Source organism: Leucoraja erinacea, chromosome 1 (assembly GCF_028641065.1).
Source record: "Leucoraja erinacea ecotype New England chromosome 1, Leri_hhj_1, whole genome shotgun sequence".
NCBI classification, from domain to species: Eukaryota; Metazoa; Chordata; class Chondrichthyes; order Rajiformes; family Rajidae; genus Leucoraja; species Leucoraja erinaceus.
The window spans coordinates 9,126,444-9,143,073 of record NC_073377.1 but is presented as its reverse complement, the minus strand read 5'-3'; the positions used below and the strand labels follow the sequence as shown (position 1 = coordinate 9,143,073).

The following is a 16,630-nucleotide window of genomic DNA, read 5'->3' as shown; positions in this document are numbered from 1 at the left end:
GAAAGCAGACTATTATCTAAATGGTGGCCGATTGGGAAAGGGGGAGATGCAGCGAGACCTGGGTGTCATGGTACACCAGTCATTGAAGGTAGGCATGCAGGTGCAGCAGGCAGTAAAGAAAGCGAATGGTATGTTATCTTTCATTGCAAAAGGATTTGAGTATAGGAGCAGAGAAGTTCTACTGCAGTTGTACAGGGTCTTGGTGAGACCACACCTGGAGTATTGCGTACAGTTTTGGTCTCCTAATCTGAGGAAGGACATTATTGCCATAGAGGGAGTGCAGAGACGGTTCACCAGACTGATTCCTGGGATGTCAGGACTGTCTTATGAAGAAAGACTGGATAGACTTGGTTTATACTCTCTAGAATTTAGAAGATTGAGAGGGGATCTTATAGAAACTTACAAAATTCTTAAGGGGTTGGACAGGCTAGATGCAGGAAGATTGTTCCCGATGTTAGGGAAGTCCAGGACAAGGGGTCACAGCTTAAGGATAAAGGGGAAATCCTTTAAAACCGAGATGAGAAGAACTTTTTTTCACGCAGAGAGTGGTGAATCTCTGGAACTCTCTGCCACAGAGGATAGTTGAGGCCAGTTCATTGGCTATATTTAAGAGGGAGTTAGATGTGGCCCTTATGGCTAAGGGGATCAGGGGGTATGGAGAGAAGGCAGGTACGGGATACTGAGTTGGATGATCAGCCATGATCATATTGAATGGCGGTGCAGGCTCGAAGGGCCGAATGGCCTACTCCCGCACCTAATTTCTATGTTTCTATGTTTCTATGTTTTGGTCCCGTAATTTGAGGAAGGACATTCTTGCTATTGAGGGAGTGCAGCGTAAGTTTACAAAGTTAATTCCCGGGATGCTGAGAGAATGGAGCGGCTGGGCTAGCATACTCTGGAGTTTAGAAGGATGAGAGGGAATCTTATTGAAACATATAAGATTATTAAGGGCTTGGACACACTAGAGGCAGGAAACATGTTCCCGATGTTGGGGGGAGTCCAGAACCAGGGGCCACAGTTTGAGAATAAGGAGTAGGCCATTTAGAATGGAGACGAGGAAACACACTTTTTTCTCACAGAGAGTGGTGAGTCTGTGGAATTCTCTGCCTCAGAGGGCGGTGGAGGCTGGTTCTCTGGATGCTTTCAAGAGAGCTAGATAGGGTTCTTAAAGATAGCGGAGTCAGGGGATATGGGGCGAAGGCAGGAACGGGGTACTGATTGGGGATAATCAGCCATGATCACATTGAATGGCAGTGCTAGCTAGAAGGACCAAATGGCCTACTCCTGCACCTATTGTCTATAATATATTGACAACTACTCAAATTCGCTGTTAAATTCCTCAATTGTTATAATGCTGAAGTCTTGGGCAGAGCTATTTCCAAACTAAGTCACGACCGATCGCGGAACCCACCCGAAGGCTCCACCGACTATGGAACTGGGAACTCATCCGGAAGATCCGATGGCTCAGCGTACTGTGGTTCCGGGAGAGAGACGCTGGTGATGTCGGACATGAGGAGCAAGGGCAGTGGGAGGGTGAACCGGGGTAATGCCCCCAGTGCCTTCAAGGTCGGCTGCAAGAGGTGCCCCCGGCACACAAAGAAGACCAGGCAGGAAGATGGGCATAGGTTCGTGGGTCAAAAGCGATGGAGGAAGTCCCTGCAGCAGCCTGTGGCTTACCATCAGGAACTACCCCAGTAGATTGTGTGTGCGGGTGGACCAGACTTGTGGAAATGCCGCCAAAACATGGAGAAAACTCAGAAAGGACCTGAAAATCATTAAATTATATCATAATATGTTTTTTTTTTAAATTACTTTGCTTTTTATTCCTAATCAATAGACATAGGATCCGAGGTGTCTATGAAAGTGCAGGATCGGAGATCGGAGAATCAATTCCCTATTGTAATGATGATGAATTTTATCAGGTCTTATCTTTATCAAAGAATTCCAGCAACATAGAAACATAGAAAATAGGTGCAGGGGTAGGCCATTCGGCCCTTCGAGTCTGCACCGCCATTCAATATGATAATGGCTGATCATCCAACTCAGTGATCCAACAATGAGAGATAGGCATCATCTATTACTTGGCAATTGAGTGCATGTCTGGGCATTACCTCAGTAGCCGAACACAGGTTGGAAATGTCAGCCAGAGCCATCTGTGATCATACAGTACAATCACTCCACACTTTTAAATTATTATTTCCTTTATCCACTATCTGAACAGAGTAGACGGCTTGATTGTAATCATGTATAATCTATTTGCTGACTAGATAGCACGCAACAAAATCTTTTCACTGTACTTAGGTACAGTGTTATTGTTTATTGTCACATGTTCTGAGGTACCGTGAAAAGCTTTTGTTGCGTATAGACAATAGACAATAGGTGCAGGAGAAGGTCATTCGGCCCTTCGAGGCAGCACCACCATTCAATGTGATCATGGCTGATCATCCACAATAAGTACCCCGTTCCTGCTTTCTTCCCTGACTCCGCTATCTTTAAGAGCTCCATCTAACTCTCTCTTGAAAGCGTCCAAGGAACCGGCCTCCACCGCCTTTTGAGGCAGAGAATTCCACAGCCACACAATTCTCTGTGTGAAAAAGTTTTTCCACATCTCCGTTCTAAATGGCTTGCCACTTATTCTTAAACTGTGGCCCCTGGTACTGGACTCCCCCAGCATCAGGAACATGTTTCCTGCCTCTAGCGTGTCCAAAGCCTGAATGATCTTTCAATAAGATACCATCTCATCCTTCTAAAATGTACTAACCAGTCAGCAGAAAGACTGATTGAGTAATTGAGTAATAAACTAAAAACAAGAGACACAAAATGTTAGAGTAACTCAGCGGAACAGGCAGCATCTCTGGAGAGATTGAATGGGTGATGTTTTGGGTCGTGACCCTTCTTCAGACCAATAGGTGACGTGGCGGATCCCTTCTTCAGACCAGCATCTGCAGTTCCTTCCTAAACTAAAAACAGGAGTTAGCCCTATGTAATAATGTAAGTAATGCAATGACTTCTGAATTAGCTGGTTAAGACATTTTACACATAAATACAAATGGAATCAATCTGTTTATTACTTAGAGAAAATGGATGCTTATAGCCTAGAGGCTTTTTAACAGCCCCAGACTCAGTCCATGCCATCCATCGTGTTTAAGAAGGAACTGCAGATGCTGGAGAATCGAAGGTTACACAAAAAAGCTGGAGAAACTCAGCTAATTCTCCCAATTTTGTTAGTCCTTGCTGTCTCCTCCCCTTCCTGAGTCCCCCTGCTGTCTCCTCCCATCCCCCAGCCTTCAGGCTCCTCCTCCTTTTTCCTTTCTTGCCCCCGCCCCCGATCAGTCTGAAGAAGGGTTTCGGCCCGAAACGTTGCCTATTTCCTTCGCTCCATAGATGCTGCTGCACCCGCTGTGTTTCTCCAGCTTTTTTGTGTAACCATGCCATCCATCGGTTAGCTTGATAAACATTTATTCCGTTATCATGTACCTATACACTGTAAATGCATCAATTGTAATCATGTATTGTCTTTCTGTTGTTTGGTTAGCAAGTAACAAAAGCATTTCACTGGATGGATTTAAGAGTGAGTTAGATAGAGCTCTAGGGGCTAGTGGAGTCAAGGGATATGGGGAGAAGGCAGGCACGGGTTATTGATAGGGGACGATTAGCCATGATCACAATGAATGGCGGTGCTGGCTTGAAGGGCTGAATGGCCTCCTCCTGCACCTATTTTCTATGTTTCTATGTACCTCGGTACACGGTGACAATAAACTAAATTAAACCTAGTGCTGCAGGAACACAGCAGGTCAAGCAACATCTATGAAGGGAAATGGACTGACTTCGCTTTGGGTCGGGTCCCTTCTTCAGACTGATGTAACTTCATACCATTTCTAACTTCTAAGAAAGGTTGGAATACATTTGTTGTAAATCAGCCTCTGTAGGGATCTAAAACATTTGTATGTTCGAGTTGAGTTTGAGTTTAGTTTATTGCACAGCGAAAAGCTTTTGTTGTGTGCTAACCAGTCAGCTGAAAGACTCTTCTTCTTCTTCTTCTTCTTCTCGCGAATGAAACATAAACCAAAGGAATAGTTAGATCTCAAGCCGGGTATTGAGCAGACAGGTTGTTGTCTCTGCGTCAATGTCTGCCGGGCCATGAGCTCCATTTAGTGGGTGGTGGAGCGGGCATCCCAGAGATGACATGGTTGGCTGTCGGTTGTTCTGCTTCACTAGCGGAAAGACAATACATGATTACAATTGAGCCATCCAGTGTACACATACATGATAAGGGAATAACTTTTAGTGTAAGATAAAGCTAGTAAAGTCGGATCAAAGATCAAAGCACTGCAGCAACTCAGTCTCCTTCCTGCGTCGGCTGCAAGCCCAGCCCGACAACTCCGGCCTCCCCCAGACAGGGACAAGACACCCGGGAGGCGACGAGGACTGGGTCGGCCCAGCAGCAATTCAACAAACCTGGACCCGCAACCGTCCACGGACGTGCACGACCTCGGTCACTCACCAAAACATAAAGCAATAAAAACAACAACAAAAATCTTAGCTTTTAACAAAAGGAACAATAAATATTCATAGTGTTTAAGAAGAAGGGTTTCGGCCCGATTGCAGTATAATGTGGATAAATGTGAGGTTATCCATTTTGGTGGCAAAAACGGAAAGCAGACTATTATCTAAATGGTGGCCGATTGGGAAAGGGGGAGATGCAGCAAGACCTGGGTGTCATGGTACACCAGTCATTGAAGGTAGGCATGCAGGTGCAGCAGGCAGTAAAGAAAGCGAATGGTATGTTAGCTTTCATTGCACAAGGATTTGAGTATAGGAGCAGGGAGGTTCTACTGCAGTTGTACAGGGTCTTGGTGAGACCACACCTGGAGTATTGCGTACAGTTTTGGTCTCCAAATCTGAGGAAGGACATTATTGCCATAGAGGGAGTGCAGAGACGGTTCACCAGACTGATCCCTGGGATGTCAGGACTGTATTATGAAGAAAGACTGGATAGACTTGGTTTATACTCACTAGAATTTAGAAGATTGAGAGGGGATCTTATAGAAACTTACAAAATTCTTAAGGGGTTGGACAGGCTAGATGCTGGAAGATTGTTCCCGATGTTGGGGATGTCCAGGACAAGGGGTCACAGCTTAAGGATAAGGGGGAAATCCTTTAAAACCGAGATGAGAAGAAGTTTTTTCACACAGAGAGTGGTGAATCTCTGGAACTCTCTGCCACAGAGGGTAGTTGAGGCCAGTTCATTGGCTATATTTAAGAGGGAGTTAGATGTGGCCCTTGTGGCTAAGGGGATCAGGGGGTATGGAGAGAAGGCAGGTACGGGATACTGAGTTGGATGATCAGCCATGATCATATTGAATGGCGGTGCAGGCTCGAAGGGCCGAATGGCCTACTCCTGCACCTAATTTCTATGTTTCTATGTTTCTATGAAACGTTGCCTATTTCCTTCGCTCCATAGATGCTGCTGCACCCGCTGAGTTTCTCCAGCTTTTTAGTGTACCACCAATAAATATTCATAGTCTGAAAGCAGTATTTTCTTACGTAGGAGAATCAATGCTGGGAAAAACGGAAGAAATGAAGGTCCACTGCTCTCCAGCAATGTTTGTACATAGTGACCTTTGACCTGGGCATGCGCAGTCGGAATATCGAACTCGCTTATTGAAAGTACTTTCGTGCAACTTATGGAGATATTTGCTGGGAAATTGCTTTATAACATCTAACGAGAAATAATACATGTAGTAGGACGGAACTGCAGATGCTGGTTTGCAGCGAAAGATAAGACACAAAATGCTGGAGTAACTCAGAGCAGGATTCTTCTCTCCAGAGATGTTGCTGGGTTGCTCCAGCATGATCGTGTATCCACCTGCAGTTCCTTCATTCATCACAAACGCGACGGACTGCGCAGCCGCGGCAGAGACGGCACACACGGCCGGACGGACTGCGCAGCCGCGGTAGAGACGGCACTCACGGCCGGACGGACTGCGCAGCCGCGGTGGCGTGAAGATGGCGGCGCTGAGGCGCGGACTCGGTAGGTTGAGCCGCACTAAGGCCGGGGAAGCGATGGCGCTGGCGCTGGGTGTGGGGCTGGCGCTGGCGCTGGGTGTGGGGCTGGCGCCGGGTGTGGGGCTGGCGCCGGGTGTGGGGCTCGGTAACTGGGGACACTCTCAGGGAGAAATGGAAGGAGGGCGGTGGAATATTCTCTGGGAGGGTCAAGGTTGAGCTCCCCCCCGTTAATTCCCTCTGAGGAAGCGCAAAGTCCTCCTGCCCCCCCCCCCCCCCCCATCATCTCTGTCTTCCTTAACCCACCACCCCCCCTGTCTAATTTACCCCACCACCTCTCCTGTCTAATCCCCAACACTCTCGTTTAATTTCCGCCGCCCACCCCTCCAGTTTGATCCCCCCATCTCTCTTCCTTAACCCCCCCCCCACAACCCTCTTGTTTAATTCCCTCCACCCCACCCCCTCCTATCTGAATCCCAACCCTCCCGTCTAATTTAACCCCCCACCAACCCTCCTGTCTGATTTCCACCCCCCCCCACCCATGTCCTCACTGACCACCTCCCATGTCACGAGCCACCCCATGTTCTTCTCCTTAGGGGTGCAGTGGTTGATGCGAGGTCGGGCTCACACTTATTGGTATTAAGAGGACGAGAGGTTATCTTAGTGAAACATGCATGATTTTGAGGGCGAGTTGGCGGGGTAGTTGTAGATGGGATGCTGCCGCAGTGTGGGTAACTGGAACGAGGGGGGATTGCTTATGAATAAGTGGATGATGATTCTGGCAGAGGCATTGACTGCATTTGCCGTAGAATTTACCCTGCACAACTCTCCACTCTAACTGCTAGCCTATATTTCAAGTTGGAAAATTAGCAATTTGGGCTTAAGCTGTTTATATATGACTATAAATTGACTCCTAGAGGAGGGAATTTGAGCTACCGGTAATTGTGTTCACCAATCCAAGGGGATGCATGATAAAAACGGAACAAGAAAACACTGTAGAGCCTCGAGTATTGGGGTATGGTTTCACTGGCACCAGCCAGTAACCACTGAACAAAAAAGCAAAAACTGCAGTTTCTGAAAATCTAAAAACAAATCTTCAGCAGGTTAGTCAAGTCAACTTTATTTGTCACATACACATACAAAATGTGCAGTGAAATGAAAGTGGCAATGCCTGCGGATTGTGCAAAAAACTACAGAACAGAATAGAATAGAATCGGAATTTACATAATAGAAAAAAAACAGCATTTTTAAAAAGACACAACACAACAGTAAATTATTACAGTAAATTAGTCCCTGGTGAGATAAGAGTTTACAGTCCTGATGGCCTATGGGAAGAAACTCCGTCTCATCCTCTCTGTTTACATCCCTCGCACCACCCCCGCGTGGCTTTAATGGCCGCGGGACAATCGCCATCGCCTATGGGGCTTCGAAACTCCGTCGGGGGGGGGGAGAGTGCATCCTCTTTGTTTTACACAGCATGACAGTGGATGCATTTGCCTGACGGTAGCAGCTGGAACATTCCGTTGCTGGGGTGGTAGGGACTAACATAACTTCATTATGTTGCTGGCTCTGGATCGGCACCTTCTGATGTATAGTTCCTGCAAGGGGGCGAGTGAAGTTCGACCAAACGCACTACTCTGCAGAGCCTTCTTATCCTGGGCAGAGCAGTTCCCAAACCAGATTGTGATGTTGCCGGACAAAATACTTTCTACAGCCCCTGAGTAGAAGCACTGAAGGATCCTCAGAGAGACTGAATTTCCTCAGCTGCCTGAGGTAGTAAAGGTGCTGACTTGCCTTACTCACCAGAGCGGCAGCGTGTGATGTCCATGTCAGATCCTCTGTGATGTGGACTTCCAGGTATTTAAAGCAGCTCACCCTATCTACAGTAGCCCCATTTATCTCCAGTGGCGTATACGTCCTTGGATGTTGTGCCCTTCTAAAGTCCACAATCAGTTTTTATGCCATCCTCCGGGTAGGCCTTCTCATTGTTATCAGAGATCAGGCCCACCACCACAGTGTCATCAGCAAACTTGATTATAGAGTTGGAGCTGAACCTGGCCACACAGTCATGTGTGTACAGGGAGTACAGTAGGGGGCTAATGACACAACCCGGGGGGGATCCTGTGTTCAGGGCGAGGTGCTCGATGTATGTCCTCCCATCTTGACTACCTGGGGTCTGGCGGTGAGAAAGGCCAGGACCAGGCACACAGGGGAGTGTTAAAACCCCAGTTCCAGCAGCTTCTCAGCATTTTCCTGCTTAACAGAGTCTGTTAAGCAAGAAACAGATGAATGACCCATCAACAAAACCAATAAAATTATAGAAGTCAAAGCTAAACCTAATCCTTATTTCTAGTGAATCCTAGTTCTGATTAAATGCCAAACCTGAAATGTAGACTCTTATTTCTTTTTCCAGATATTCTTGACGTGCCCACTCTTCACAGCCTTTCCTGCGGGCGGGGTTGGGGGGGGGACGGAAGGGGTGTTAAGACATATTAAATGGTTGTTAAATGGTCGAATATAATAATAATAATAATACATTTTATTTATGGGCGCCTTTCAAGAGTCTCAAGGACACCTTACAAAATTTAGCAAATAGAGTAAAAACATGTAAGCGGAATAAAATAAATAGTAAAGACATCACCAGTACACAAATTAAAGACAGAATTCAATCCAAAGACAAAAATCAAAAACACAATATGAAGAGAGAGCAGCGGCAGCTAAAGCGCGCCAGCGTACACTCTCCCTTCTGGCAGCCATCTTGGACACAGAATAAAATAATCATTTACACACAAAAAAACATCCCCCCACAATGGTTACCACTGTGGGGGAAGGCACAATGTCCAGTCCCCATCCCCAGTTCTCCCATAGTCAGGCCTATTGAGGCCTCCACAGTTGCCTCTACGGAGGCCCGATGTTCCTGGCCGTTCTCGCCGGGTGGTGTTGCTCCGGCGTCGGGAGAGTTCTCACAGCGGCTGGGACGGCTGGAACGGCCGATTCCCTACCGGAGTCCGTGGCTTCCGAAGCCGACAGGGCCGCGTCGGTTGGTGCTCCGAGGCTCCCGATGTTAAAGTCGGCGCCGCCGCCCGCGGCTGGCCACTCCACAGTCCCGCAGCTCGACGGTGTTGAACACGGCGGTCTCGGCATACCGGAGCTCCAGCGTGGCGACCCAGGCAAGGCATCGCCCGCTCCGCTCCGCGATAGCGCTCCAGCGCTGTGCCGCCACCGAAGCTGAAGGTGCTGGGCAGTCCCCGCCAGGAAAACGCCGCTCCACTCCCGCTGGTAGGCCGCAAGGACGGGTCGATGGTGCAGCTCGGGGAAAAAGCTGCCTCACCGACCAGGTAGGGACCTAGAAAATAGTTTCCCCCTTTCCCCCCCCACACAAAAAAGTCAAATTCCCCAACAAACATGGGACAAAATTCACTAAAACTAATTAAAAAAGTGAATTGAAACGGACAGCTGCTGGATAGCAGCCGTTCCCCAAGATGGCTCCTCCCACGAATATGTCTCCTGATTAGCACCCAACTCTTCGGACAGAATTTGTTCCATATCGATTTGCCACTAATTGAATCATTCTAAACTGATTTGCATACTTCTAGGTAAAAATCTTTATTTTCTAAAAGGATGATGTTTTAAAAATGTTCTTCTATTTGAAGGAGCATTGAGCCACCTACTTCCATTAGTGCAGAACAATGTTTCGAGAAGCTCCTCCGTTATGCAGCTGGCCTCCAGGTTTACCACCGTTAGCGCCTGCCGTGTTCCGTCTCCGACCATTTCTACCGTCACCAAATTGGGATCATCTCCGGAATATAGATTTGTTAATGCACACAAACTTGCTGCTCTCAAAAGGTGAGATGGAAAGCAGAGATATAACAGTGGGGGAGGAAAGTGAATTTTGATGCACTTTAATAGTTCAGATGTCAAATGTTTATTCAGTTTCACTCAGATTTTTCACTTGGTAGCAGAGAAATGAGTGCTTATATGCCCATCTAATTACTTTGTTCTTCATCTTAATTTACTTGTTCAGACACAAAGGATAGGAATTCACCCTTCATGTTTCTACAAAATACACACTGCAGTAATTGTCGATAGACAAAAATGCTGGAGAAACTCAGCGGATGAGGCAGAATCTACGGAGCGAAGGAAATAGGCAACGTTTCGGGTCGAGACCCTTCTTCAGAGCATTATAGTAATTGTCAGCATTTTTACCTTGTGTTTCCAAAGGGTTCTCCATGTTTATGTCAAATAGAGAAAATAAGTTGAAATGCCTCTTTTTATAGATGCCCCATTTAGCGACTTTTTAGTTGGTCAGTTGTTTTCTCACTCTCTTATACACCAATAGAGTACCCCAGTGTTATCAGGTTATTGCTGTTATCAGCCAACTGAACCATCTGACCAACAAATAGAAAGCAGTCTTTAACTACTGCAGGTACTCTACCCCATTGGAGACTCTCAAGGTAACTTTGATCGAGCCTTACTGGACTTTATCTTGCACTAAATGTTGTTCACGATATTCTGTTTATCATGTATCTGTACACTGTAGATGACTTGTTGTAATCATGTAGACAAAAATTCTGGAGAAACTCAGCAGGTGAGGCATCATCTATGGAGCGAAGGAAATAGGCAACATTTCAGGCCGAAACCCTTCTTCAGACTGATGAAGAAGGGTTTCAGCCCGAAACATAAATCTGAAGAAGGGTTTTGGCCCGAAACGTTGCCTATTTCCTTCGCTCCATAGATGCTGCCTCACCTGCTGAGTTTCTCCAGCATTTTTGTCTACCCGATTTTCCAGCATTTGCAGATCCTTCTTAAACTTGTTATAATCATGTATTGTCTTTCTGCTGACTAGTTAGCATGCAACAAAAAACTTTTCACTGGTAAACATGATAATAAATGAAACTCCTCAAATGATCTAGCAATGTCAACTCCATTTGTGTTTTTCTTTTCGCCACCTTGTGTACTTGATACCGAAAATTGGATTTTATGTTAAGATAAGGATGGAAGTGAAGCTACTGTGTTGAGAAAGTGTATATAAAGAACGATTACATATGTTAAATTCTGCATTGATGTTCACCATATTTCTCTTGTGCACAGTATGGTCCCTCAGGCTCCCAGTTTTCAACAGCCAGCAAGAACCCTAACCTATTGCAGCATTCGCAAAGGAAAGCGTAAAACTGTGAAAGCTGTTGTCAAGAGATTCCTGCGGCTACACTGTGGACTCTGGCTGCGAAGAAAGGTACATGCATCCAGCATTCTGCATGTTCTAAAATAAATATTGTTCATGACCAAGTTACCTACCAGATGAATTTACAGAATTGGATTTTTTTGTCGACCAGATTATGTGTCGGGTAGTTTTGGAAGAGAATCTCCAAAACAAATATCTTTACTGTTGGTGGGGCAACTGGCAATGTAAGTTCATTGCAGAAAGCAGTTAAGAATTAACAGACATATTGGCCTTTATTGGAGTTTAGAAATGGGCAGGTTTTGTTACAATTATACAGGGTGTTTTGGGGTCCACACCCGGAGTACTGTTCCCTTATCTAAGAAAGGATATAGGAGCGTTAGAGATAAAATGGGATTTGCCAGGCAGATTCCTGGGATGAGAAAATGGCAAAAAGGCAAGCAAAACATAATATCTAACTGCATAAAGTATTCATCATAAGGTGGATGAACTACAATCAGTACTGGCACAGCTACTGTTTACAATATACATTAACACATTGGCGCTAGAAAGCAAATTTGCAAGCGTCACAAAAATACTTGAGTCAAGTTCCAAGCAGGAAACAAAAAACGTATACAGATGTACAGATAAAAAATGTATAACGGTAGTTAAGTGAGTGTGCAAGAAGTCAGCGAATGCACTGTTATGTGGGAAAATATTAGTTTGTTCATTTTTGAAAGAAAAAAGAATCGAGCATTATTTAAATGAAGAAAAATAAAGCTGCAGCATGGACAAGTTGGGCCAAATGGCATGTTGCCATCCCGTGCAACTCTTTGAATCTAAAGATGGGATTTTGAGGGTTCATGGAACACAGAGAGCTAGCACACACGTGCACATAATAATAGGGAGAACTAATGGAAACTTGAGGACATGGATGAGTAGCACTTCAGGTCGAGCCCCTTCTTCAGAAGGGTCCTTGTAATGGACCAATGCCCTTTATTTCAAAGGAGTTAGAGTCATACAGCATGGAAACGACCTGCGGCCCAACTTGCCTATAACGACCAAGATGCCATCGACACTCGTTCCACCTGCCTGCATTTGGTCCATATCCCAATACCCCTTTCCTATCCATGTACCTGTCCAAACATCTTTTAAAAGTTGTTATAGTACTTGCCTCAACTACATTGCCCTCCATAATGTTTGGGACAAAGACCCTTTATTTATTTATTTGCCTCTGTACTCCTCAATTTGAGATTTGTAATAGAAAAATCACATGTGGTTAAAGTGCACATTGTCAGTTTTTAATGAAGGCCATTTAATACATTTTGATTTTACCATGTAGAAATTATAAGAGTGTTTATACATAGTCCCCCCATTTCAGGGCACCATAATGTTTGGGACACAGCAATGTCATGTAAATGAAAGTAGTCATGTTTAGTATTTTTGTTGCATGTGCTTTGCATGCAATGACAGCTTGAAGTCTGCGATTCATGGACATCACCAGGGCTGTATTGCAGCCATCTTTAGCTTATGCTTGCTTATGCTTGGTTTGGGGGCTAATCCCCTTCAATTTTCTCTTCACCATATAAAAGGCATGCTCAATTGTGTTCAGATCGGGTGATTGACTTGGCCATTCAAGGATCATTGTCTTACTGTAGAATGAACCGCCGGAGTTTTGAGGTATTTGTTTGAACTTGAGCAGATAGGATGTGTCTATACACTTCAGAATTCATTATGCTACTATCATCAGCAGTAGTATCATCAATGAAGATAAGTGAGGCAGTACCTTCAGCAGCCATACATGCCCAGGTCATAACACCCCCACCACCGTGTTTCACAGATGAGGTGGTATGCTTTGGATCTTGGGCAGTTCCTTCTCTCCTCCATACTTTGCTATTGCCATCACTCTGATATAAGTTAATCTTCGTCTCATCTGTCCACAAGACCTTTTTCCAGAATTATGGTTGCTCTTTTAAGTACTTCTTGGCAAACTGTAACCTGGCCATCCTATATTTGCGGCTATCCAGTGGTTTGCATCTTGCAGTGTAGCCTCTGTATTTCTGTTCATGAAGTCTTCTGCGGACAGTGGTCATTGACAAATCCACACCTGACTCCTGAAGAATTTTTCTGATCTGTCAGACATGTGTTTGGGGATTTTTCTTTATCATAGAGAGAATTCTTCTGTCATCAGCTGTGGAGGTCTTCCTTGGCCTGTCATTCCCTTTGAGATTAGTAAGCTCACCAATGCTCTCTTTCTTCTTAATGATGTTCTGAACAGTTGATTTTGGTAAGCCGAAGGTTTGGCTGATGTCTCTTAACAGTTTTATTCTTGTTTCTCACTCATAATGGCTTCTTTGACTTTCAATGGCACAACTTTGATCCTCATGTTGATAAACAGCAATTGAAGTTTCCAAAGGTGATGGAAAGACTAGGTGCGGAGAGCTCTCTTATACCTGCATCAAGGAGGCAATTAAACACACCTGAGCAATTACAAGCCATGTGTCCCAAACATTAGATGAGATGAGATGAGAAGAACTTTTTTCACACAGAGAGTGGTGAATCTCTGGAACTCTCTGCCACAGAGGGTAGTTGAGGCCAGTTCATTGGCTATATTTAAGAGGGAGTTAGATGTGGCCCTTGTGGCTAAGGGGATCAGGGGGTATAGAGAGAAGGCAGGTACGGGATACTGAGTTGGCTGATCAGCCATGATCATATTGAATGGCGGTGCAGGCTCGAAGGGCCGAATGGCCTACTCCTGCACCTAATTTCTATGTTTCTATGATGGTGCCTTGAAATGGGGGGGGGGGGGGGGGGAAACTACTATGTATAAACACTGCTGTAATTTCTACATGGTGAAACCAAAATGTATCAAAATACCCTTTAATAAAATCTGACAATGCACTTTAGCCATGTGATTTTTTCTATTTCAAATATCAAATTGTGGAGTACAGAGGCAAATAAATATATGATGGGTCTTTGTCCCACACATTACAGAGGGCACTGTACCACTATTCCATACACACACCAGCCTCTGTGTGAAAAATTTTCCCTGAGATTTCTATTAAATCCCCCAATCATTTTAAACCTATGTCCTCTGGTTCCTGATTCCCCTACTCTGGGTAAAATACTGTATTGATACTGTATATTCTCATCATGATTTTATACACCTCACTAAGATCACCCTTCATCCTCCTGCACTTCAAGGGATAAAGTTCTACCTTGCCCAACCTCTCCCTATAGCTCAGACCCTCAAGTCCTGGCAACATCCTTGTAAATCTTCTCTGCACTCATGGCATTGGAGATTCGTTGATACCTGATCTTGAGTAGTGCGAACAGTTGTGATCCCCCTGTTTTAGGAAATAGATTATTGGTGCCATTTCAGAGAAAGTTCACTGGGATAATCCTGGATATGGAGGGATTGTTCTGAGGAAAGGTTAAACAGCTAGGAACTCTATTAGTTGGATTATAGTTTAAATGGATAAAAGGTGATCTTATTGAAACATTCGATTCTTAGGGGGATGGACAGATAAATGCTGCGCGAGTGTTAATCTCTCACAGGAGAGTCCAGAACCAAAGGGCATGGTCCAAATAAAGGGGCTCCCATTTGAGTTCATTTCAGAATTTCTTCTGAGGGTTGAGAATATTTGCAGCTCCTTTGTAGAAAGAACTGTGGGAGCAGATCTTTAGTTTCTTTAAGACTAAGAAGAATCGACTTCTCATCAATAGGGGAATTTAGGATTATGGAAAAAGGGCAGGAATGTCGGATCAGACATGACCTAATTGAACGGTGGAGCAACTTGGTCTGCACCTGTTTGTACAACTTGTGGTATTGGAAGTAATCCTATGAAATACATGTGACATACAGCAAAACTAATATTCAGTAATCGTTTTCTAAACCTGTTTCTCTCATGATGGTTTGGATTTTCTAACGCGTGGAAGTTGCAGTCCCTTGTGGAGAATAAACAGGTAGCGTTTTCGGGATTTTAACCAAAAATGCATGTGAGATGTGCTGTTCAGATCTGTAACGATGCTGCTTTTTATTGCAGGCTGGTTATAAGAAAAAACTTTGGAAAAAGAGCGCAGATAGAAAAAGGCGACTCAGGCAACATGTGTTCTGCAACAAGACCCAAAGCAAACTATTGGATAAAATGACGACTGAGTTCTGGAAAAGGCGAAATTGGTATGTGAATGATCCGTATCAGAACTACCATGATCGAACAAACCTGAAAGTTTGAATATCTGACAGTTCTGGCTTTGATCCAGGAACAGAATTGGTGTCTGATGCTCAGGACATACTTTGAGCTTGATAGTGACAGATTTTACAATGTTTGACATTGTGATAATATGAAAAAACTTGAATAAATTGTCCTTTTGCCTGTAATATTACTTTTATGCAAGTTATAGGACTGTGTTTTATTTAACTTAATAAAGCTTATCATCAATGTCACTTCTAACACATTTATTTGAATTTCTCATCTTTTGGATGAAGCTCTCGCTGCCTCTTTTGAACATTCCCTGACAGAAACCAGCAGTGGATTTGTGCTGAGGTCAGTGTTTCCACTTTGAAGGAAATTACCCGAAATTCAGGAAATTCTGATTGTCTTCAGGTGATTTTAGGGAAATTGAATAATTTCGGGAAATTTCAAAGGGCTGTCAGTTTAATGCGTGGGAATTTAAACAAAGAGCTGTTGGCCGCAGCGCTATGGGTTCTAAATATAGCGCTACCGGCTGCAGCGCTATGGGCTTTACCCATAGCACTATGGCCACAGCACTATGGGTCACAGACTATTCGGGAAAATTGTCGTTTAACAATTAGTCTTTGGGATACTCTTTCTCAATGGAAGTTGAGCCTTTGATTATTTTTCAGGCAGTGGTAGAATTCTGGATAAGCCGAATGGTGAAAAGTTACCAGTGGGCGGTGAGATTACAGTTACATTGGGATTGGCCTTGATTTTATAGAACGGTGGGTGGGCTCAAGGGGTCGAGAGAGAGAGGGAGGGAGAAGGAGGGATGGGGAGCGAGGGACGGAGAGAATATGAGAGAAAGGGACAGGAAAAAAGGAGAGGGAGAAAGGAAGAAAGAGGGAGGGACGGGGAGAGTGAGAGAGAGACGGGGAGGGAGAGAGAGGGAGGGACGAAGAGAGGGAGGGGGAAAGGGGGAGCGAGGGAGGGAGGAAGAGAGAGCAGAGACTGAGACACATGAGAGCAGATTGTAAAAAGGAAGACAACAAGCTGTTGGAGGCAACGAAAGCTGCCTTGCATACACAACAAGTGAGAAACAGAAGCAGGCAGATACGGTGTAGTTACATAGATCTGCTTTGCCTTGTTCTACTTTGTGTTGCTAACGTGTTCCCGCAAAAAAAACAATAAATCGCACGCAGGAAGAATTTTTGAAAATTTCAAGAAGTCCCATCAAATTCCAGGAAATTTGGGATTCTATTTAAGGATTTTCTTTTGAGGTGTAGAA

General features: G+C 44.8%; 2 protein-coding genes across 2 annotated transcripts in view; both read left to right on the top strand.

Moving 5' to 3' along the window:
• ptcd3 (pentatricopeptide repeat domain 3) overlaps positions 1-16,630 on the top strand; it is a 354,967-nt gene that overhangs the window by 125,974 nt on the left and 212,363 nt on the right. The window lies entirely within an intron of this gene.
• Positions 5,910-15,611, top strand: mrpl35 (mitochondrial ribosomal protein L35). The gene is made up of 4 exons (XM_055650175.1): positions 5,910-6,034; positions 9,660-9,852; positions 11,098-11,239; positions 15,211-15,611. The coding sequence occupies exons 1-4, from the start codon at positions 6,010-6,012 to the stop codon at positions 15,397-15,399; spliced, it is 549 nt and encodes a 182-aa protein (XP_055506150.1). The 5' UTR covers positions 5,910-6,009; the 3' UTR covers positions 15,400-15,611.

Excerpts from the sequence above, each read along its gene's own strand:
- mrpl35 (XM_055650175.1), top strand. The coding sequence starts at position 6,010 with ATGGCGGCGCTGAGGCGCGGACTCG. Across the intron at positions 6,035-9,659 it reads GGCGCTGAGGCGCGGACTCG|GAGCATTGAGCCACCTACTT; the intron begins GTAGGTTGAGCC and ends TTCTATTTGAAG. Across the intron at positions 9,853-11,097 it reads AAACTTGCTGCTCTCAAAAG|TATGGTCCCTCAGGCTCCCA; the intron begins GTGAGATGGAAA and ends TCTTGTGCACAG.